The 25,112-nt window shown below is 37.1% G+C and overlaps 1 protein-coding gene across 1 annotated transcript in view; it reads right to left on the reverse strand.

Annotated features, from left to right (window-relative positions):
* Positions 1-24,797, reverse strand: part of FBXL5 (F-box and leucine rich repeat protein 5) — a 43,031-nt gene extending 18,234 nt beyond the window's left edge. The window contains exons 1-9 of the mRNA XM_080796174.1: positions 24,646-24,797; positions 15,742-15,957; positions 13,241-13,336; positions 11,503-11,689; positions 8,804-8,986; positions 6,226-6,351; positions 2,704-2,852; positions 2,017-2,099; positions 389-1,111 (exon numbers count right to left, since the gene is read on the reverse strand). Coding sequence (XP_080652300.1) covers positions 389-1,111; positions 2,017-2,099; positions 2,704-2,852; positions 6,226-6,351; positions 8,804-8,986; positions 11,503-11,689; positions 13,241-13,336; positions 15,742-15,957; positions 24,646-24,729 — 1,847 coding nt within the window. The 5' untranslated portion in view covers positions 24,730-24,797. The remainder of the gene's footprint in view (positions 1-388; positions 1,112-2,016; positions 2,100-2,703; positions 2,853-6,225; positions 6,352-8,803; positions 8,987-11,502; positions 11,690-13,240; positions 13,337-15,741; positions 15,958-24,645) is intronic.
* Positions 24,798-25,112: the final 315 nt, after the last annotated feature.

The raw sequence follows: 25,112 nt of genomic DNA on the forward strand, positions 1-25,112 counted from the left end.
CCTTTGGCTGAGGTCAGGATTCCAGAGTTCTGGGATAAAGTCCCACTCAGGCTCCCTGCTCAGTAGGGAGTCTGCTTCTCCCTTTGCCTTCCTCCACCTTGTACATATGCACACACACTCACTGTCTCTCTCTGAAAAATAAACAAAAATTCTTTTTAAAAAAACTAACTCTTAATGTTCTTCCATATTTCACAAAGAATTTAAATGGACTGAAATGAAACTCTGAGCTCAACTTACATTGTTCTAATGCTTTGAAGTAGGACAGATTCTGGATAACTCTTTCAGTTAAACAAATCAGCTAAAAGGAATGACTTAAACTGAAATTTTTATATTCTATTTGAGAACGTGAACATGTCCACTTCTTAATATTCAGCAACTAATTACTTACCTGAGACCATGGTCTGTGATCTGATAACATCCAGACAGACTGAGAAACAGAAGTACACGTCCAGTCTCTTGATCAGATTTTTCACTCCCAGAGTAAATTAAGTCTTGTCCTCTAAGCGATCTAGTCCTTGATGCTTTTTTACACAATGCAGAAGACTCTGGGAGTGCTGACATAGTTCTTAGAGCTGTTCCTGTACAACAAAATGAATGACCACAATATGCAAAGGCTGGAGAAGCACAATGCTGCTGCCAACAGACACTAGTCCTTAATCCAACAATATCTTTACTGTAACAACCAGAGGAGGAACAACTAAAGTTGGATGCTGTTTCCATTACACAAAGACTTTCAACATTTCTATGTCTCCATTCTACAGCATCTTCAATATCAGCCAAATCTTCAGCATCCAACATCCACACATATGGAGAAGTGAAACTGTCAGAAGAAACGGTCTTAGTCCAGGGGTGTTCATTATCCATTTCTTCTCCAATACCTTTGTTAGTTAAATCGTGCAAACAAGTGTATTGCTTGGTGGACTGCATGGTAATGTCTTTATTTTTCCATGTAGTCGAAGTAATTTTGCTCGTAGTTTTTAAAAGGCCACTCTGATGAGATGTCAGAATTCCAAGGGCTCTAGAAATCTTCTCTAGAGCCACATCTGTGATTTTTTCACATCCAGACAGATCAAGATGCCGAAGACTCTGGCAGCAACCAAGCCAAGACCAACTATAATTAAGAAATAATAGGACTATTAGTGGATATTGTTAAAATCTTCAAAAGCATTTGACTACATGAGTAGACAGAAACTAAAAGATTTAAAATCTAATATAATCAAATATTTACTGAGTATCTATTGTCAGGCATCATTTTAGAAACTAGGAGTTAGAAAAGACAGTAAGAGTAATTAGGGTCTAAGATTATTGCTACCCTTCCGTTATAAGGGTAGAAGGACAAAGATATAGAGAGGAGAGACTTCACTTATTATTCCAACAAGTAACCAGTGGAAGAAAGGCTGTACACACACCAAAGAAAGAGAATAACTAATTAAAGGAGGAAGATCCAGAAGAAACAAACTCTAGGAACTGGGATAGAATTAGCCATAGCCAGAGAAGGGTACACCTCTCCCTCTGAAACAGGGAGAGAGATGCTGATATAAATGCTAGAGGAGGAAAGAGAAGGGTGAGGTAGAATAAGAAAGAAAGTGATGGTATCTAAGGAAATAAAACCTATGAAGACTGTAGCTTGAGGAAAATGCTACAGTTCCAGAATATGAAGAATGTAAGAGAAAGCTTTGCCAAATGGCATTTGGAGCCCAAATGAAACTGGAAACTTCTTAAAAATATATAATGCCAATCTACATTGACTGCCCAGCAAGGCTCAAAGGTCTACACACAGTAGAGGATTATAAAGATGAAAGGATGATGCAAATTGAATTTTTGGATCAGCTGGATCCTATGGCAAGAAGCAAAGAACTGGAGGGTGCTATCAAGTTAAGTCACATATGACTTAGATCTGATAGTAAAAAATTATAGTACAATTAAACTGCAATTATGGAAATAAGAAACTACAGAACAATTCTACTAATACATAGGTTGAAATCATTATACTGAAATGTCCAAAAAATAACTAACCTGTCAAATGCAGAATCTGAAATGTCAGTCTGGGTCAGATCCAGATGCTCCAAGTTAGGACAAAGTTCTAAAATCTGCCTAACCTGGTGGGGGGGTAGATTAAGAAAGACATAACTTTTAGTAAATAACTTTCAGTAAATAACATAAGCCAGTGGTTCTCAAGCTTTTGTGCATGTAAAAAATCACTTCAGTTCGCATTACAAATATATATTCTGGACTCAAAACTCTGGACAATCTGTTTTAGTAACCATGAGATTAGACCCAAGAAATTTATATTTCTAAAGAATACCCAAGGAGATTCTGATGGAGGACAAGACACACTTGTAAGACAGTGTGATTTAATCTCACTTGCCTGTTTTACCAAGTCTTACATATAAAAAAAACATTAAAAAAAACTGGGCTTCATCATTGAACTTAGTATCTGTGAAACTAAGTAAATTGTTTAACCTCTCCTGGTCTCTGTTTCCTTTTCTATAATGTGTAGAGAGTACCTATATGCCAAAACTACTAGGAAAACTGAAATGAAATAACATGAAAAGTTAGCAGTGTATGGCTGCCCATGGGAAGGCACTCTCCTGAATAAACAGCTGTTTTTTTTTTCCTTCATTAAATTCAGGAATAAGTAAACCAAATTTAGATCACTGCTACTTTTTCTTAATACCCAAACTAGTACTAATTTATACATACCATTTTGCTGGAAACTGCAGAGCTGTATGCTAATACTATAGTTTTTACTGAAGTTCCGACATATGGTAGAACATTATGAATTAAGCCATGAAGTAAACGTTTTTCCATTTGCGCAATGCTGATAGCAATCGATTCCTCTGCAGACTCTTCTGTAAAATGAATTCAAAAATCTAAGAATTTGATACCAGTAATTATAATTAGGCTACTCAAGGAATCACCAAGTTATTAAATATGAAATACTTTTTGCTTTTTTTTTTTTTTTTTTTTAAGTAGGCTCCATGTCTAGTGTGGAGCCCAGTGCAGGAATTGAACACATTACCCTAAGATCAAGACTTGAGCTGTGATCAAGAGTCAGGTGCCTATCCAGCTGGGTCAACCAGGTCAATCCCTTTTCTTTCTCTCTCTGGTTTTTTTTTTTTTTAATACTTTATGCTATTCTTAAATTCCCTTATATATGTATGTAAAGCAACTTCAATGGATAAGGTCTCACTCACCAGAACTTAATATTTAACAGGTCTGACATCAACTAAAAAGAGACAAAAGGGAAAAAAAACTTTATAATGAGAATGAAGGGAAGATTTTTTTTTTTCACTTTCTTTGAGGCTGAAGGTGATGAGTAAGTATAGCAGAGACAGAAAAAAATAACTTCAGCTTCAGGAACTTGAAAAAGTTTTGGAAAAATATTGAGCATTTAAAAGAACAGTAGAAGCTCTTCAAGAAAACAGTAGAAGCCCTTCAAGAAAAAAATCAAAAGAAAAGTAACTATGATAAAAGTATCATTTGTTATTTTAGAAAAATAAAAGGGACACAGAGCTAAAAAGGATTTAAAACAATTGAATGAGCCTGGTCATAACAAATCAAGTAAAAGTAAAGTACCTTAGAATTTTTAAGAAGCATGGTTTTTGGTTTTTGCTTAGTAACTTCTGTAGAGCCTAGATGTTTGCAATAGGATGCCACACTGTTAACAACCAACATCACAAAAACACTACAAACTCCAATTTGATATAAGTGAAAAAAATATGCCAACTAAACCAAAAAGAATGAATTAATAATTGTATTACCTTTCTCAGGGCACTATTATTATTATGCTTACCTAAAGACGTAACCTGAATATCTCTGAACAGTTTAACAGAACTAAGAAAGTCTCATTTTTAAGAAAGTCTCATTTAAAATAAAACTGAGTGGGGCGCCTGGGTGGCTCAGTGGGTTAAAGCCACTGCCTTCGGCTCAGGTCATGATCCCAGCATCCTGGGATCGAGCCCCGCATCAGGCTCTCTGCTTGGCGGGGAGCCTGCTTCCTCCCTTCTCTCTCTGCCTGCCTCTCTGCCTACTTGTGATCTGTCTGTCAAATAAATAAATAAAATCTTTAAAAAAAAAAAAATAATAAAATAAAATAAAATAAAATAAAACTGAGTGTAGCTTATGAAAGAAATATTTTTAAAAATTCTGAATTTGTGACTAATGGTTCCATATTTACAGATTTACCTAAATTTCTTGTTTATTAGTCAGACATATGTAAAGTACAAAGATAAAAATGACTTTTGGCAAACCCTATTTATCCTACAGTAATTTTATTCCCAAATAATTCTTTTGTTTCTGTGGTCCTCCCTACCTAAATCTGTTTTACTGGGAAATCCTTAAAAAATTTTAAAAAAAAATAAGAAATTAAATATCCTATGAAGAACAATATCTTCCTGCAAGACTAGAAAAGACAACTAAACTGAAAAAGCACTAACATAAAATAGGTGGTAGATCCAAAGTTTAGTCTTAGCTACACCAAACAGCTGAACGGGTATATTACCTTAACAAGGCTCAATCATTACAGCCTTAACCTTTCCTTTTCAATGTGAATGCTTATTGATAAGCATTCTTTGGTTATTTCCTCAAGTGCTGAGACAAATACACTAAGTTTGGTAAAGACTTTAAAGCTCACATGGGTTTTGCTCAAACTTCTCAGAAGACCTTAGTCACCCTATTTAAAATTTTAGTTTCTTTCCTCTCTTCCTCCATGGCTCCCAACACTAACCAACACAGCATATATATTTTGCCTGTGTTTATCATTCATCTTCCCTTTTTTTTTTTTTTAGATTTTATTTATTTGAGAGAGATGGAGAGAGAGGGTTAAAAAGCAGGGGGAGGGGCAGAGGGAGTTGGAGAGGAAGAAGCAGATTCCTGGCTGAGCAAGGACCCCAATGCGGGGCTTGATCCCAGGACCCTGAGATCAAGATCTGAACCAAAAGGCAGATGCTTAACTGACTGAGCCACCCAGAGGTCCCTCCCCTCTCCAAATTTTAAGGCCAAGGATTTTTTTTTCCTATTTTGTTTGCTATTAACCCCATGCCCAAGAAAGTTCTTGCCACACACAGGGTGAGCATATCACCCAATCTAGCTGAAACAGACCTCTTTCTTGTGTAGCATCCTCTAAATGTTCAAAACCATAACACAATGTGGCGACTTCATTTCACAGATCTTTATATTTATAGTCCTCCTTTTCCACATTTGGTTCTTGGCCAAAATTTTTTTTAAAGATTTATTTATTTATTTGGGCAAGGGAGAGGGTAAGAAACTCAAGCACACTCCCTGCTGAGCACAGACCCTGACGTGGGCCTGGATCCCACAACCCTGAGATTAACACCTGAGCAGAAACCAAGAGTCTGACACGCCAACTGCACCATCTAGGCGCCCCCAGCTTAGTATTTTTTAAGTGAGCAAGTTATAAATAAAAATTTCCTACAGTTTCAGTTTTACCAGGTATTAGAATGTCTTGTCCGTTTTTTTTTTTTACTCTTTCACCACCTTTTAGTAATTACCTCCTACAATAGTACGTAAGAATTTTTCTCTTCCTCCTCTATACTCCCAAATAGCGTCTTTCTGCACCTCTACTGTGGCATTTTTAATTATATACCTTGAATTAAGAATTACCTATTCTAAATTCTCTGCCAGATGAGTTCTTTAAGAATAAAGTCTTAGTCACCCTTCAATTCTCCCACAGTACTTATAGAATGGCTAGACTAGTTATTATAATCCCTTGTTATTTACAGAGAATTTTCATATATACATAACTTAATTCCACATTAACATTGTGAAGCAAGTAGTATGATGGTTTACAAATGAATAAACAGATTCAACAGCTTCATGCTCCTTCCTATAAGCCACGATGACTCAATAAATATTGCTGTACTGATCAAATAAAATGGTCCTAAAAGAAACACTGTAAACTACAAAGTGCTATATAATGAATGTACATTACTTCCATAAGAATAGCCATTATTTTCTGATTTAAGTATTTAAATATAACAACAGATGGGAAAAAATCCTATATACACTTAAATCAAACAATAAATTTTAAGTTTGCTTATTATTCTTTCAAATTTTACAAAGTAGTAGGCTTATAAACTCCAATTTCTTTAAAAGACACAAAATATGCAAATCTTAACACCTAATAATTTATAAGCACTTAACTGTTAAGTATATTAATTACTAAAGCACCATGTATTCATTTTAATTCCAAACATAGCTTACCAGATTCATCTATATCAGCATCTTCATCCCACTCCTGAAAAGCACGACTTTCATCTTTTCTATTTTTCACCCATTCCTCATCAGGTTCAGTATCAAGTTCAGTTGCTGGACCACTATACCAGTCACCTACTCAACAAATAAATAAAAGGAACAAAGTAAGATTAGACCAGCTACCATTAAAAAAAAATTTACCTATTTACAATAAAAATCTCTGCACACAGAATATACTTGAGCTCTAGGCAATGGGCCAGCAATTGTTAGAAATGTTCAATTATGGTTTAAAAATTACACTTAAATAATATGCAAGGGAATTTCAGACATACTAAAAAGAATTATGAAAAATAATTATCAATAGTCTTACATGCAATTTTAGAAATCATTGAAAAGAACTTAACCTTTTTCCCCTACTGTGGCTTCACACTGGCACCAGCAATACCCTCCAAATGATGATAGCTAATAAACAAAAGTAAGCAAAGACTTTCTGCTCAATAGTGAATAGTCGGCAATTCAGCAATAGATAGGAACATAGTCAAAGGGGAAAGATTAAGGTAAAGCTAAATCATAAATGCAAAGATCCTGGAGATTAAATTATACAACTGTGAAGTAAGAGATAATGCAGAATTAATTTACTGAACTCTTAACATTACATCTAAATTACAATTTCTCAATCTTAACAGTACTGACATTCTGGGCTGGGTAATTCTTTCCAGTGGGGAGCTGTACTGTGCATTATAATATGGTATGTTTAGCACAAACCCTGGCCTCTACTCACTGCAGGCTAGTAAAATCCCCCCAAATGGGACAAACAAATATGTCTCCACAGACATTTCAAAATGTTCCCTGGATGGTGGTAAAAATAAATTCTGATTGAGACACTAGAAACAAACACCATAAATAAATTTAAAATTGTTATTGAAACTTTTTGTTTAAACATTAAAAAACAAAGAGAAGCATATTTAAGATCTGGTTAAGATCACAGAAGTCTTGTACAGCACTTTTACATTTGATCTTTACATCAAATAGTACCTAATTTTTTTTAAATAGTACCTAATTATGTGTTAATCCCTATTAATTAGTTATTAATAGTTAAAAATACAGCTAAACAAGAAAGTATTAACTATATCCATATTTCCCTCGACTTCTCACTTAATATTTCATTTTCCTCCAATAGGAAAATTATTCTACATAAAAATAATAATTCTGGGGCGCCTGGGTGGCTCAGTCAGTTAAGCGGCTGCCTTTGGCTCAGGTCATGATCCCCGGGTCTTGAGATCGAGCCCCACATCAGGCTCCCTGCTCAGTGAAGGGAGAGCCTGCTTCTGCCTCTCCCTCTGCCTGCTACTCTGCCTACTTGTGCACGCTCTCTCTCTCTCTGTCAAATAAAAAAAATAAAATCTTTAAAAAGTAATAATAATTCTAATCATGTAGTAAGTCCACTCAATACTTCAAACAGCTTTGATAAAAAAATATCTAAGAACAGCTATTTTAAAGATGCTATATATTAACATAAAAAATAAATGCTTTGGGACGCCTGGGTGGCTCAGTTGGTTAAGCGGCTGCCTTCGGCTCAGGTCATGATCCCAGCGTCCTGGGATCGAGTCCCACATCGGGCTCCTTGCTCCTCGGGGAGCCTGCTTCTCCCTCTGCCACTCTGTCTGCCTGTGCTCGCTCTCGATCTCTCTCTCTCTCTCTCTTTCTCTCTCTGACAAATAAATAAATAAAATCTTTAAAAAAAAAAAATAAATAAAAAAATAAATGCTTTAAATTCAATTTATAATTATGTGAGAAATATGTATTTGCATGTCAAAATGACAAATTACAAACAAAAAAATTTAATTTAAATGTGAAGTTAAAAGAATCATTTAGAAGAAACTGTTTTAACTCAGCTTCATACAGGAAAAATGTATGCCATATTATTTGCTTTTACTCCATGACTGCACTATATGCTCATGAAAAGGAAATTTTCTTTAATTGTTTACAAGTAAAAGTAACTTATCACAATGAAATAAATATGAAATTGTGATTTAGGATGAGGCATTACCAATCACCAAAAAATATGCTTAAGTCAAAAACAGAGTCAGTTATTCTGAGCCACTACCAAGGCAGCCCTAATGGTGCCTCATCTTTAAATTTTATAGAATTTATTCTCTACTTTTTTATATAATATAATTATTTCAATCTGTTCTGACAACCTATTAATTTCATTTTAACTCCAAACACAGGCAAAAGCAGGAAGAAGTAGTATTTAAAAAGTAGCATAATGAATACCCATCACCTCATCACCGATCTTCAACAATTATCAACATTTTGCCAATTATTTTGCACTCTCTCCCCTATTTTTTTTCCTAATTATTTTAAAAGAAATTGCACACATCACATAAATCACCCATGAATACATCAGCATTGCTAGTTTTTCAAAAGTGTATACAAAAGCACATCATCTAACTTTAAAATCTACTTTTTGGTCAACCTCTCAGAATTTCCCTCCCTGACCCTGCTTATTAATGTCTACAAGTAATCACTTAGAAAAATGGATTGAAGTATTTCTTAAAACAAACTAAAAGTTTCATTTACCTACCTCTAGCCCAATGAACAGGGTAAAGATGTTTCCAAAGCGATCCAGTTTTTGCGAGCTGAGACCATTTAGTGCTTACTTGACTGCATCGACACAATTCTTGAGGATTAAGATAACTGAAAATTGACAGCATTACCTCAGGAGGAAGATGGGTTATACCTGTGGCTTGTTCTGACACTTCCGCTTCTGAAATTAAAAAAAAAAAAAACAAAAAACGTTAACATTAAAGGCTATAAGAGCAAATGCAGTAAAAAATTACAATCGCATTTCTATAAATAAAATCCAGTGCCTAAAGTCCACTCCTTCCTGCTTCCAAGATGTGAAAAGGAAATAACATGGATTAGTGGTAACATGGGGATGTTCAAATTGTTAAGAACCTGTAGGGTTAAACTATGAGGTCCCAAATCATACTTCATCAGTGGGAGCAACAATAATGAACACAGAATTGACTTCCTCTTACAAAGGCGTCACAGAAAAAACAATACTCACTCTGTAGCCTAAGAAGCATCATTTGAAAAAGGAACCCAGCAGGTTATACAGCTTCAAGTATAGAGTCAGCCAGATTATGAGATCTCCAAGGCATTTTTAATGACACACACAAATCTCATAACACGTTCCATTCATGTACTAGGACTCCTGTCAATATTTTCCTTTTGCTCCCTCTTTGATTTTCACATTTGATATAAGAGGTCTGTGAAATCTAACTTCTGTAACCACAGGTAACCAAACCTACTTCTACTATTTGTGAGCCAGCTGAGACAATGTAATGTTAACATTTCTAATGCTCGTGTACATTTTTATCGGCAATCTTTTGTCAGCAACTATTTAAAAAAAATAGCCATTGAATGTCCAATTTCCTATAATTACTTCAGTAGCAATTTTCCCAAAAAATGCAAATGAAGTGCTACAATAAGAATACAAACTACAAGAGATTCATCAATAAGGACTGCAAAGAATTTTAGGTACCTTGTACACCTGATTTGCCCTCACAAAGCAACTTAAATACAGAAATGCTATGATCACATTACTTTAACCCAACCTTTTCAAATGGCAAATATTTAATCATAATACAGCTATAATTTGCTTTGAAGGAGTGGGAAAACTAAATGTAATAAGTGTGATGCTTTTAAATCCCATGTGAGAATTACAATTAAACTAGACACAACAGGTCTTGGCTTGGTGTCGAAGGCACAAGCTGCATTTCAGAATGAAGCACACAAGCTTTATGGGTTTAATTATAGGTTCACCTATAAAAACATTTTTGTTTCAACATGCATCTCACCTACTTTGTTAAATAAAGAGAAAAGGACCAATTTCAAAGAATTTTAAGCTATTTTAACAGGACTGTCACTGTTATTGCCCATCTAGAAGCAGAAAAGAAATTTTTATTAGCCTGAGGATGCCAATTTCCTTTAATGATATTTTAAAAGGCAAAGCTATCAAAGATCAATAAGAATAAATATGAGGTGCGGCACCTGGGTGGCTCAGTGGGTTAAAGCCTCTGCTTTTGGCTTGGGTCATGATCCCAGGTTCCTGGGATCAAGCCCCGCATTGAGCTCTCTGCTCAGCAGGGAGCCTGCTTCCCTTCCTCTCTCTCTCTGCCTGCCTCTCTGCCTACTTGTGATCTCTGTCATATAAATAAATAAAATCTTTAAAAAAAAAAAAGAATAAATATGAGGAAGTACTCTATGAATTAAAAAGGCAAGCAGACTTTATTTGCATTTCTCATTTGTTTTCTTAAAGTAACAATACATAGAAAAACAGTGTTCTCATACTTGCTCCCCTGTGTATTATTGGATATAAGCTAAGAGAATAACACATGGAAAAGGATGGAAATAAAGCTATAAGCATAACTTATTTTAAAAACTGATGGACAAAACAAGGAAAGATAAACAGTCACTATGGTCAATGGAGCTCAGAAAGCTAGATGATGGGGAGGAAAAAAAAAGAAAGTTGGATGATACTGCAAAAGTACTCTGTATATGATAGCTTTCAGTGATACTGACTGACCAAAATAATTTTTATTATTATTATTACTACATAAGTTCCTTTAAGAAACACTACACTGCATGTGGCCCAACATTACATTGCATATGGGATGTTAAATTATCACAAACCACACCAAATTCTTAGATACTACTGTCTTTGGGGCACCTGGGTGGCTCAGTTGGTTAAGCATCTGCCTTCGGCTCAGGTCATGATCCCAGGATCCTGAGATAGAGCCCCACATCAGGCTTCCTGCTCAGCAGGGAGTCTGCTTTTCTCTCTCTCTCTCTCTCTCTCTCTCTCTCTCTCTCTCCTTCTCTGCCCCTCCCTACCACTTGTTCTCTCTCTCAAATAAATAAAGTCTTAAAAAAAAAAAAAAAAGAGGGGCACCTGGGTGGTTCAGTGGGTTAAAGCCTCTGCCTTCAGCTCGGGTCATAATCCCAGGGTCCTGGGATCGAGCCCCCCATCGGGCTCTCTGCTTAGCAGGGAGCCTGCTTCCTCCTCTCGCTCTCTCTGCCTGCCTCTCTGCCTACTTGTGATCTCTGTCAAATACATACATAAAATCATTAAAAAAAAAAAAAGAAATTACTGTCTTCAATTAAATATACACTTGAAAATAAATGACTTAAATTATTCTTCAAACAAAATCTAAAGTTCTTATTAACAAGATGCAAATGGTCTCCAAACTTCTCACTATTTAAACATATGAATCTCACCTTTATCTGACTTTTCATCCACAGAATATTTAAAAAACTTCTGTCGCTCCTCAGCTTGATTCCACAGGCTAAGACCTCTAAGGAGTTCTGCAGTGTCCTTCTGAGAGCAGTGTTGTGCAATCACTTTCTTCTTAATATCCTTAAGCTCTTCATAGGTAAAATATTCCATTAACATTGGCTGAAAAACCTAAATGAAACATTCATAAGGAAAGATGCTTGACTAATTTTGTTTACACCTTTTAAATAATGGCTCAATTGCAGTATTATGACCCCATATTTCCAAGAGAAAGAAATTTAGGTTGTTGCCACCCAGTCAGCTTATCCAAAAAAGTGTAGAGAAGAATAACACCAAAAAGACCCTTCCTTCTATGGCTTCTCTGGTTAATAAATCCCAAGTAATTAAAAAGCATCAGAAGCAGAAGGTTTTCCTGTGCAAAGCTGTGAAACACTCTTAAGCAGTCTCATATGGTTAGACATTTAGGTCAGTTAACTGCCTTCTGCTACTCCAGCAACTGAACTGGACCTCAGTAGTACCTCTAAATCATATAAGAAAGGTAAAAGGTACCCAGTATACTAAGAACCCTGAAACTCAAAGCTCTACTGAGACCCTGAACTATCCACATTTCTTCTTTGAAACAGATGCTTAGTCCCAACCTCCAATTTACAGAATTAGAATCTTTAAGAAATGAAGCCACAGGTTTGGTTTTGTTTTGTTTTCTGGGTTTTTTTTTTTTTGTTCTACACATAATTTTGATGACCATCTCAGGTTAAGGAACACTACTCTAGTAACTCATTGGCTTCAATGCTAGTTTCATATTACAATGACTTGGGGACCTTTAAAATATATCCAGGCCAGTATCTCTCACCTGATTTAATCAGTCTAGAAAGAGCTGAAAAGTAGGTTTGTTTGTTTTTTTAAATAGAGATCTGATTATAAGGTGAAGCCATAAGTGATAATCACCATAGTAACTGATTAACAATTAAACAAGAATCCCATTCCTCATAAAATAATTTTTCTATTCCTTACCCTAATCCTAATATTCACCCCACATTTAGAGAAAGAAGAGAATGGGAAAATGTTTTGCTCATCCAATCAGTGATATCCTAATACATGTGTACTAGGAATAAAACTGATTAGTTAAACACTACCATTTGGTTACCAAAATCCCCTACAAAAAAAAAGAACACGAAAAATACTTTAATGTCAGCATGAATATACACAAAACATTGAAAAGTTTCAAGAATCCTCTAAAGGTTCTAAGAAGACATTAAGGTAACATGAAAAGTTAACATTCAATACAGTGCCATCTACATAATAAGAAAAAAAATTTTCAACATTTTATTTATTTGAGAGAAAGAGAATGTGAAAAAGAGAGAGCACGAGATGGGGGAGGGTCAGAAGGAGCACAGACTCCCTGCTGATTAGGGAGCCCAGATATGGGACTTAATCCTGGGACTCCCAGATCATGACCTGAGCTGAAGGCAGTTGCTTAACCAAATTGAGCAACCCAGGGACCCACAGAAAATAAGGATTAGTTGAGCAAATGAATTAAGTCACTGATTCAGTGAAAAGCAACCACCTCTCTGAGAGAACAAATTTTATGTTTTCTTAGGGTTTTCTTCTTTTCCTAAAATGAACCAGAGGCTTATCTTCCTATGCATTATTTTGAAGAATGAAAGCCAAAACAAATTAAAAATTTTTAAGTCAAAATCACAAGGAAGAAAAAATTATGCTTACCTCCTCTTCCTCTTTCATGTGAGGAAGAAAATCTCTTGTAAAAGCCTCCAATCTCTCTTTCAGCTGTTTTGCATAATTTAACTGCTCACATTCATTCTAGAAACATAAAAAAATTATATTCTATAAAAATGTTGCTTCATTATTTATACTGTACTGATCCTAGGAAGTTGCAACATAAAACCTCAGGGAAAAAATAGACTGAAGAACAGCAAAGTGGTCTCTGTATTTTTTGTAGCATAAAAGATGTCCTTAAAATATCTTGCAAAGGAACCCTGAATTTTTAGTAATGTGATCTAATACTTCTTTAAAATGTCATAAAAAGTCTAAAAATAGCAACTATTTGCTCAAAACTTCTATTAATTTCTGACATATACATTTATATAATTTCTATGTTTCAGTTTTCTTAACCTATGTCTGAGCAGTCTCCAAGAGCTTAGTGGACTTGATCACCAGAGTACCTTCATACTCATCCAATGTACCCTCCAATACACAATCCACAACATCTGTTATGCCAGTAACAGATATTTATGCTAATGGAAGACCATGTCTACTTCAAAAGGTCAGGTATCAATATACCTCTAGATAAGGGGCTCAAGACATCTTGAAGTAAATCAGTCTAGTTCTGGACAACAGCTGAAAGGTTTTCTCAGATGAACTAAGATCCCATCTCCTCCCTGTATAACAGCTATCACTTCTACATCAGCCCTCTCAAGTTAAAACATGTGGAACTTTACAAAATAATGAAACTTTTAAAATATAGGAATATTGTATCCCTGCTGAGTCTCCTCCATTTTTTACTAATTTATTCAACTGCTTCCCATTATTTCATCCAAAGTCCTATTCTCTGAAGATTTTATACATTTTCCCTAACCATCCCTAGTGGCTTCCAGTTCCACTTCACCTGCTAAGAATGATCAAATTTGCTTTTCCAAATCAAATTACTCTTCTCACCCTGAAACCCATCTACACATCCTCCTGTTAACAAATGCCCGCCTGGACTGCACAAGCAGTTCAAATCCAACATGTCCAAAATGAATCTTTTTATTCCCCAAGCCTTTTCTATATTCCCCAGAATTTTAGGCTCAATTCTCATTTCTTACTTCCTTTCTCTTTCTCCTTTCCTTTCCCCTTTATGTGCATGCCCTACATGCTACCAATTATATATCCTACATAATTCTCATCTGTCCCCTTCCCTCTGTCTCCACTAGCCACTACTTTAGTTCAGATCTTAATCGTTTTATTGAACAGGTAATATATGAACATGATATAAAACTGAAAAAGTACAAAGAAGTATTCAATAAAAAGTAAATCTCTCTTCCATCACTACCCAGTACTCTACCCTTACCCAATCGCCCACTTTCCCACCAAGCAGTTACTAATGTGTCTTCTTCCAGACACTATTTCAATACTTTTGAGAATGGTCTTCCTCCTCAGTCCTGTCCTTTCCTTCAACCCATTCTCCTCCTTGCTGCAGAACAGTCTTTCTAGAATATAAATCTGTAAGTGAAAAGTGTGTGGGGTTTGACACAGTTACAACTTAAGTCTATGCTTCACCAAGCCAGAAGGGAGCTGTAAATGAAGATCAAATTTCAAATTGCGACAATATGTAAATATAATTGAAAGGAAAATCTTTTTATCATTATCCTAAACTATACTCAAATATGGCTAATTTTATGTTATACAATTAAAAATTGTCCTGTTTTTAACAATCCTGCACCCTAAAATATGGAAAGGAAATAAACATTATCACTAACATTCAATTTTTCAATAAATAAAATTTATAAAAGTACCCACTCTAGTAATAATCTCACCTTTAGTCACCAATAACTACATATATTATAGCTTTAAGAGTTGAACAAAAGTTACCAGAAAGTAAAAATTCTATGGTAATTAAAATTTTGACTTACAAAAACAACTTTAAGATTTGGGGAAGAGCACTCACTATAAAATTTTATATACGGTAATGAGGAGGTAACTGACAAAGATTCTCATCAACCTGAGACAGACTCCTCTGAGCCCCCTTCTCAACTAGGCCTCAACCGTAAGCTCTGTCTTTGGCCCACTTAGCCCAGTTTTAGCTAAAGTCATTCTGAGTCAGTTTAGCAAAAATCCCTCTACCCTAGGCATCTTACCATCCTCAGTATCTATCCACCCTCAATATCTTATCAGCCAGGTCTGCCTTCAGCAAAAACCCTTTTGAGTCAGTCTAGCAAGATTCTCCCTATCCTTGATGCTTCCTCTTAGTATTTTCCTGACCCCCACTCTGCTCCTTGGCCATAAATCCCCAGCTTTCCTTGATATATTCAGAGTTGAGAGTCCAATCTCTCACCCCTACTGCAAAACCTCAATGTAGTAATCCCTTGAATAAAGTCTTCCTTATGGTCTTTTAACAAGTGTCAGAATATTTTCTATAACATCGTTTACTATAAAATGCTAACACTTTTTGCTGACATACCAGCAAATGACACAAACTGTGATAAATACCCATTTTTGTAACTCACCTTAACATTCTTCAGTCCCTTTTCAAAGAGACTAAGCATCTCAGAGAGTTTATTGTCAGAATGCACATTATAAATGGTCTGGCTGCGTTGTTGAAGCAAACCAATAATGTACTCATTTTCAATCTGCTCATGCATTTTGAACTCCTTAAAAGTAGCATACAGAGACTGCAGAAGAGCACGGAAATCATTGTTGTTGGAAAAGTTCGTTTTAGAAAGCTGAATAAAAATTTAAAAAGAAAAGCATAATAAGTATATGTAAATATGCATCTATAAAAAATACTCAAATGCACCCCTATTTAGTTTTGTACATAGAAGAATACCTCTCTTACACTTGGTTCAAGTACAAATAAGAGAAATTCATAAATTAACAAATTATAAAAGTATAATAAAAAGTACACTAGGTCAGGAAGATACCGATTTATATTCTGAAGGGCTTGATGATACAGGTAAATGATGGTACACCAATATATCACATAATTTCTTTAAACTAAAGGGATTAGCCCAACTCCCTCCAAACCTAAAATTCCATTACTCTATGTACATACTAAAAATACACACACTCTATAAAGTTGTATGAAATTCTAAAACAGTTGTGTTAGGATAACATGTAAGTGTTTTTGTCTTTGTTCAAATATTTTTTATGCTATTATATTACTTTTACAATGTAAAAATTTAAAAATACTCTCATAGTTTGTTTAAACTTTACTATCAAGAGGGGTCTGATCTGTTACAGAAATAATTATAAAGTATTGAGCTATTAAAATATTACTAGACAATTTCAGGGGAACTAGTTTTGGGGGTTTTTATCTTAAGAAAAATGGCATAGGGGCGCCTGAGTGGCTCAGTGGGTTAAAGCCTCTGCCTTCGGCTCAGGTCATGATCTCGGGGTCCTGGGATCGAGCCCCACATCGGGCTCTCTGCTCGGCGGGGAGCCTGCTTCCCCCCTCTCTCTGCCTGTCTCTCTGACTACTTGTGGTCTCTGTCTCTCTCTGCACCAAATAAATAAATAAAAAAAAAAAAAATTAAAAAAAAAAAAAAAAGAAAAAAAAGAAAAAAGAAAAATGGCATAAACACTTAGCAGCTTGTATAAGAAATCACATACTTTTCTGAGGTAGAGGCACTGTAATAGTATAACGTTGAAACCTAGCAAAAGGACTGAAGGAAAGCTACAAATCAATGAAAATACAAATCAATGAAAATACAAAGAAATGTATACACTGTCATATTCTTTAATTCTACTGTTTAACCAAAGAAAATGACTATTTGTATGTAATTTTAATTTTTTACCTTTAATGGCAAATTAAATTCTCATGTTTAAACGCATACATCTTATCAAGAAACCTGATTCAAATTAAAGCTCAAAATAATATTCAAATCTTCCATTACCTCCACTGCCATATTAAATCTACCTTCTACTATATCAACTCAACTCCAGTTTCAAAAGTCATTTTAAGAGGCAAAATCTGATTACAATAAAAACACAGACTGTAAATGGAGGGCAAAAAGCCTCTAACACCACACTTCTAGTCTTGGGTTTGTCAAGTCTGATCCAGTATTCCTTAAAATGGAGTAGATGCTAAGCTGTCTTAATTGCCTGGTCTCAGGCAGGAGTAGCAGGCTCATGACAAAGCATCAGAAAAGACGGTAGACTCCTAAAGCCGAACTATTCCACTATACATAGCAGAATTAACTAAGTATCTTCTGGAAAATGCACTATGGATTAGGTATTAAAAGTCATTTGTAGGACTCCAGAGCAGATCCCACTTCTATCCTTTACTTAGCTCTGTAATCCTGGGTTAGTTACTTTCCTCCTTCAATGTCTTAGTTTTTCTTCTTGGTGTTTAAATGAGAACAACAACATCTGTAGTTTACATGGTTGCTGTGAAATTTAAATGAATTGGTGCTCAAGAAGCATAGCTCTCACCATTTTGAAAATTAATCACTCATTTTTATAAATTCATGCACTGTTTACTCTATTCAAATATTTAATGAGCAACTCTTATGAGCTGGGCATTGCTTCTGATACTCAGGATAAATACATCAGTGAGCAAAATCGCTGCCTTTAGGAAGCTTACATTCTAGTGAAGGGAAGTAACACAAGGAGCAGTAGCCACAATAAGTAAGTAAATTATCTAGAACAAGGGTTGGCAACTTTTTCTGTAAAGGGTCTGATAGTAAATATTTCAAGTTCTACAGAGCATACTGTCTGCAGCAACCATTTAATTTAGCTGCTGTAGCATAAAAGCAGTCTATGAATGAGTGTGGCTATGTTCCAACAAAAGATTATCTAAGGACAGAGAAATGTGAATTTCATGTAATTTTCACGTATTAAAATATATTATTCTTCTGATTTTCTGCAACTATTTAAAAATGTAAAAATCATTCTTACTCCTGAGCCATACAAAAACAGCAGGCAGGATGGATTTCTTTAAACCAATGTTGTAGATTTTATCCTAAGAAATGCTACACAAGACCACATAAAGTTTACTAGTGGCTAATCTCAAAAATTAAATTTTTAATTAAAAATAAGTCTTAGTAGAAATAAGAGACTAATCTAAAGAAAACATGATATTAGCTATATAATTTTTGAAAAAAAAAACCAAAGCATGGCAAAAAAATAAATTAAAACCCTCATATGACTTAACATTTTAAAAGACATGCAGGAAATTCTGCATACATTCTCATTGGACTGTTACAAAATCTTCAGATTTAATAACAAGCTAAGATAAAGACGAGACTCATACTATAGACTGAGAACCCAGTAAGATGTATAAGAGGACTCTACATTATTCATAGTCAATCCAGCTTAGTGGCTAAAAGTGCTGACTCTGGAGCCAGATTACTTAGGTACAAATCCATCTCTGTCAGCAAGTCACTAAATTGCTCTGTACTTCAGTTTCTTCCATGTGTAAAATATGCCTAATAATATTAAATACCTCATAGGGTTCTTGTAATAATTTAATAATATATCTAAAGAATACAAAATCTAACCTGTATTAAGCCCTACTTGGGTTTTTCTGTTATTTATATAGTTAGCCCATATGAAACTATCATTAGAAGTCCTAGGTGGCTCAGTCGGTTAAGCATCTGCCTTCAGCTCATGTCATGATCTCAGGGTCCTGGGATAGAGCCCCACATCGAGCTCCCTGCTCAGCAGGAAGCCTGCTTCTCCCTCTGCCACTATCCCTACTTGCATGTGCGCTCTCTCTCTTTCTCCCTGTCAAATAAATAAATAAATAATCTTAAAAAAAAAAAAAAAAAAAAAGTCCTTATACTGGGACGTCTGGGTGGCTTAGTCGGTTAAGCGTGTGCCGTCAGCTTAGATCATGATCCCAGGGTCCTGTGATGGAGTTCTGCATTATGCTCCCTGCTAAGCAGGAGACTGCTGCTTCCTCTCCCTCTGCCCCTCCCCGCTGCTCATGCTCTCTCTCAAATAAATAAAATTAAAAAAAAAAAAAAGTCCTTATACCACACGAATCACTGTATTTCCACTTTAAATGAGCAACTGTTTCAACCTGGTATCTAAAAGTCAGTAAATTTAGCAGCTAAAAGATAGCCAGAGCACATACAATTTAACATTTTAAAAATTTGTTTATATGAATTTTTAAAACTTTGTTTGCCTCTGCAAAGTTATTCAAACATACAAACTTGAGTGACACAAAAATAAACCTACACATTAATTATCTGTGACATACTGAAGTCTACGACGCACTATGTACTATACTAAGTATTTTTAGATTATGTAGGTATTAAAATTCCCATTTCAGAGATGAAGAGATGAGGCTGAGAAAAAATAACTTGCCCAAAACCACACAACCAGTAGACAACAAAACAAAGATCAAATCTCTAGGGCTCTAAAACTTACCTTCTTTCCACAAGATACGATATTAGTCCCAATCATAAAGTTATCCTTCCACATCCAACAGAGTAAACTGTCAGAAAGAATACTTGCTCTCAAGCAATAGTTCTCACCAAGGGACAGTTCTGCGCACCCCCCCACCCACCCTCTAGGAACTAATGGGCAAGGACATTTTTGGTTGGTACCACTGCAGAAGTGCTACTGACATCTAGTGGGTAAAAGCCAGGGATCCAGCTAAACATCCTACATTGCACAGGACAGCAGCCACAAAAAAAAATCATCTAGCCCAAAATGTCAATCGTGCTGTGGTTGAGAAATGCTACTCTAAAGAAGTGTTTTTCAAACACGTTTAACTATGACCTTTAGTCTGAAATACAGTGCAACCTAGACACACACATCACAGACACTTCAAACAAATTTCAGGAAACACTATTTCCCTCTCTACCCTGTGATGTACTCTAATATTTACTCTTCCATTTCATTTTTTAAACGCTGTTTCTATCGGCCTTGGTGGTATAGTGGTGAGCATAGCTGCCTTCCCTTTTTTAAACGCTGTTTCTGACCCACAAAATTGATTTCATGACCCACTAATGGATTAAAGGACACACTATGAAAAACATTGCCCTACAGGAGGATATACAAGTTCCTAAATGACCTACAAACTTGTATACTCTGATGCTTGGCAAACTAAAAAATGAACCTATATAGAACAAGACACACATAACAAACAGTAACAACCAGTGACATGATATCTCCTGTATTTTAAAAAAATTCATAACTAACTTTATGTCTCACTCTACAATCTAAAATCTTACAACCTGGCTTCAAAGTGACTCAAAAAATTATGTGACTTAAAGCCTAGATTAAGTTTAAAAATAGATATGAAAAATAGTACAACAAAAACCCAAACACTATTATCCCAAATAAATTTTACTTTTCAGCTACCAAGCCAAACAATGCTTTGATTCAATCAAGGGAAACTTATATCCAATAAAGAAACCTCAATTAACTATCTGGTCAAAACTATCTGGTCTATACAGATAGAAAAGAACTATGGCCTACACGTGAAATGTTTTCAATAAAATCATGTAACAAATAGTAAGTAACAGAACTAGTAAGGTAATATTAAAAAACAAGGGCTTCATGGGGCGCCTGGGTGGCTCAGTCGGTTAAAGCCTCTGCTTTCGGCTCGGGTCATGGTCCCAGGGTCCTGGGATCCAGCCCCACATGGGCTCTCTGCTCAGCAGGGAGCCTGCTTCACCGCCCCCCCCCCCCCCCCCGCCTGCCTCTCCGCCTACTTGTGATCTCTCTCTGTCAAAGAAATAAATAAAATCTTTAAAAAAAAAAAACAAGGGCTTCAGAAGGGGGGGGGGAAATCCTGTAATTAAAATTTAGGCTCTCCTAATCACTAGTTGAATTGGGAAGTTACATAATAACTAAGTCTGTTTCCCCGGCTTTAAATGATGGGTAATACTTTCTCATGGGGCTCCTGTGAGGATTCAAAGAAATAACGTAAGCATGTAGTAAGAACTCATTAAATTCCCTTCTCCTTCCTCTCCTAGTTCTCCATTCAATATTGTCTCTAAACCGGTCTTCCCAATTCCAGTCAACTAGAGTTTTTATAGGTATGTAGAAAGAGAAAAAAAGGAAAACTAAATTCTTCATAAAGCTATACCCACTCAATTTTAAAAAATAATCTGTTCCAATTATTACGAGCTTATTTCCTTCCTAGGACTTCTGTCATAAAAATGTCCCTTATGTATAAAATGGTAACCAAATGGCACTTTTAGTATCACTACCTGAAAAACTTGGGCACTCTATAACAGCCTCCACCACTTCAAAAATTTTATAACTGGCTTATAGGTAAGTCTAGGAATCTCTGTATTATACACATCCTTAAAACCACCACTTACTTTTTATTCTCAGAACTCACCTGAAGGAAATCTTAAGACCACTCCTGACATTTTAATATACAGCTAGCTGTACACTTCCCTCTGCTCCTACTATACTGCATTTGGATTTCCACCTTAGAACAATTGTAAGACCGTAAATTCCCCATGTCGCACCACCAATGCTGGCTGACACAACACAGGGCCGACAGACAGTAGAGACTCCACACTTACTGGCAGAATTTTGAGGACTAGAGGAAACACTGGAGAATCGGAGTAAACTAGAAAAAAGACGTCATCCAATGAAATGTTCACTAAAATCATCCCAATTTGGAAGGTCAGTGAATTAGAAAAAGATTTCGTAACTGACTTTTAACCAAAAAAATTTTTCAGAAACGACTCTGGTTTCATACAAAGAAAATTAAACTGGAAATCAAGATCCTGACTTGGGTTTCCGTCTGAATCTGTAACTGCTTTTGTAGAATGGGTCTAGCTAACCAAAGCCTACGACTTCCCAGCTATTAAAAACAGAAATACCCCCTTCTTTACCTACCTCAAAGGACTATTGTCTGCACAACAGGGGAAAATCTTTCCATAAAATGTTATATAAATATAAGAGGAAATCCAAGAGCAAAGGATTAAATTAGGTATTACACAGCAATATTTAAAATGTCCTACAAGAATAAAGCATTCTAAGTAAACTAGTCTGAGCATACAAATGATTGAGCTGATGCTAGTAAATACATGGATGCTTCTGAAATATATTGTACTTGAAAAGTCTGATACTGGAAATAAAACTGACCACTTTACAGTTACTTGACATTCAGAATTAACATTTAGAATACAGTGAAATAACATACCTTGTATCTTTTTAGTTTGAGTACAAAAACTAGTTCTCATTTTATAAAATTCTACTGTAGACTATTTGGGTTGAATATCCATGGTCTTTACAAACCGAATGATGGTGAAGGCAAAACTTCAGATGACAAATGAATACGAAAATAGTCCTTTAAGATTACTCAGCCAGCATTAAACACTTATTTCTCCACTGTAGCTCCCAAAGGACATGCTAGGAGAGATTTCCACTAGCTATCAGTATCAAGAAGAAATCTTGATGTAGAATTCCTATACACTTTTTTCCCCCTAAATCACCTTGGTCTCTGATCCACAGTTTGGAAAATCGGGACTTTTAATTTCCTTGATGAAGATACACAGCAAGCTCATTAACTATATGTAATTAAGAATTAATGATTATTTTGATTTAGGCCATGTCAAGTTGAAACTGCTTTCTTAAATACTTAAAGAGGAAACATTTACTGAAAAGAATCTTCCTTGACTGAGGTATTGTTTTTTTTTTTTAATGGCACTGTATGAGGCTGGTTAATCTATCACATAACTAAGTAAAATGGTGACTCTTAACTACTATGGAAGAGTCACAATCATTTGATGAAAGCGACAGACTCCCTAGCAAAGTGTACACATGCACAAAAATTTCCGTAACAATTTCAGGTGCTCTCCAGGCTAAACTGCAGAGACGACCTCCTATTCCATTAGTCCTCATTAACTTTCCCTTTCCAATTTTGAGAAATAAACCTCCCACTTTTTAATTTCCTGCAATTAATGAATACTGTCAGAATAACTAAGTTCAAAAGCCAGAGGAAGTAAAAACACTATAGCAATCTATCTCAAAAAAATTTAGGGCTACAGAGCTTAAGCTATGGCTTGCCCATTCCTTATGCTTCTCCAGGATAAATGGTTCTCACCCTTGGCTGCACACCGGACTCACCTCAGGAGCTTTATATTACAGCTGATGCCTGGGTCCTACCCTGAGAGAGGCTGATTTTCAGTGGTCTGGGCATTGGGATTTTTAACAGCCTTTAGGATGATTCTAATCAGCAACCAACGTTGAGAATCACTGTCCTGTTTAAACCTGTATATCTGAATCAGGTATTTTTTAATTTTCAAAATGGAGGGAGGAAACGATGGTTGTGAATGCGTTTTAAAGTGTTGGTTTTGAATGTGGCCTAGCACTGAACACTGTGGGCACCCTTCAACTACCCTGAGCTGTAAGAACCCCTCTTTTCTCTCAATAGTGGTTCCGCTTAATGCTATGTAATTTCTGAAAATTCATCAGAGCTGACTTCTATACTTAAACAATCGTTATTTAAATGCTTTTTATTTGGTTCATTTCTACACGAGACAGGACCGCCTGAAGTTTTCAGGATACATGTGGACTTCCCCCAATGTAAAACTGATAAAAATGTGGACGCTTAATACTGTTTTAAAATCATCAAAAAGGCCCTGCACTATCTCCAGAAAAGTCCTTTTTCAGTTAATGCTGCACCAATTAACACTCCAAAAAGGTTCTCACAGTTAAACCGAACTTTTTCCGAGGTCCCTTGTATTCGAGACCACGGTAAGAATTCCAAAAGAGAACGGCGGTCTTACAACAAAATCTACACCGGGTAAATGCTCCAGGACAATAAAAGTTGCGAGGAAAAAGATAACCATAAACGAAAAGTGAAGTTTCTGCAGTCCCTAGACCGAGAAACCTGGGTTTTCTTCCCAATCAAGCCAGTGAAAAGCTGGGGCGTAAAATGAGCAGGGTTGAGAGAAGCTGCCCATTGAGGCAGGAAATATGCTAGAGGTTCCGAGGATGGATGGGTGTTTGCAAAGAGACTCGAGAGCCCCCAAACGGGCCAGGAGCAGGATGAGGGGCGGTGCTGCTGGGGGAAGCGGGGGACAGCTGCAGAAACGGTCTGCCCAAGCGGATAGGAAGCCCAGCGCAGGTGGCCGGCCCGGGGTCCCCGAAGGTCGGTGGGGCGCCAAGGAACTCCCCTCCCTGAGTGGGCGGGGGCAGGGGCCGGAGGCCCAGCGCGGCCGCAGGGAACCCGGCCCTCCGCCAGGGGCACGCAGCCGGGCAGGAGTCGCGCCCCGGCCCCCGAGGGCACGTTCGAGGCCGCCGGCCGGGTCGGGACGCGGGCTCCCCCGAGAAGGTGCGGGGAGCAAGCGCGGCGCTGACAGCTGCGCAGGCGGCAATCCGTGCGCCGCGGCCCCGGGGGCTGCGGGCGCGGCGCAGGCCAGGCCGCCCGGGGACCGGCCCGCTCCTCCTCTTAGCCCGCGCTGCCCGGAGCAAGAGGCTCTGCACACCGTTACCTTGTCGCAGTAGAGCCCCACCAGCTGCTTCATCCGCCAGTGTGGGGCGGTGAAGACGTCCACTTCTTCGGGGAAGGGCGCCATCGCCACTGCCTCAGCCTCTGCCTCAGCAGCCGCGGCCGCCGCCTCTCCATAGACACCCTCGCCGCGGGGCAGAGGCGGCGCGCCCCCCTGCGCATGCGCCCGCCCCGTCGGCGCGCGCGCCCGGCCTACTCCGCCAGCCGGGACGCGGGGACGCGCGGGCCGCCGCCATGCGGTCCCTGAGGCCCACGTGACCAGGCTCGCGGCGGCGGCTCGCGCTCTCACCCACCTCCTCCGCTTTTTTCGTTCCTTGGCCCCTTCGCTTGCCGAGGAAAGAAACCAAGTCTTTACCCTATTTGTTTCACAACATCAAACACATTAACTGAAGGCATGGGCGGTCGCTTTGGGGGCGCTCTCAGCGCTGCCGCTACGCCCACCAGGCCTTG

The sequence above is a fragment of the Martes martes genome (genome assembly GCF_963455335.1).
Source record: "Martes martes genome assembly, chromosome: 2".
Taxonomy (NCBI): Eukaryota; Metazoa; Chordata; class Mammalia; order Carnivora; family Mustelidae; genus Martes; species Martes martes.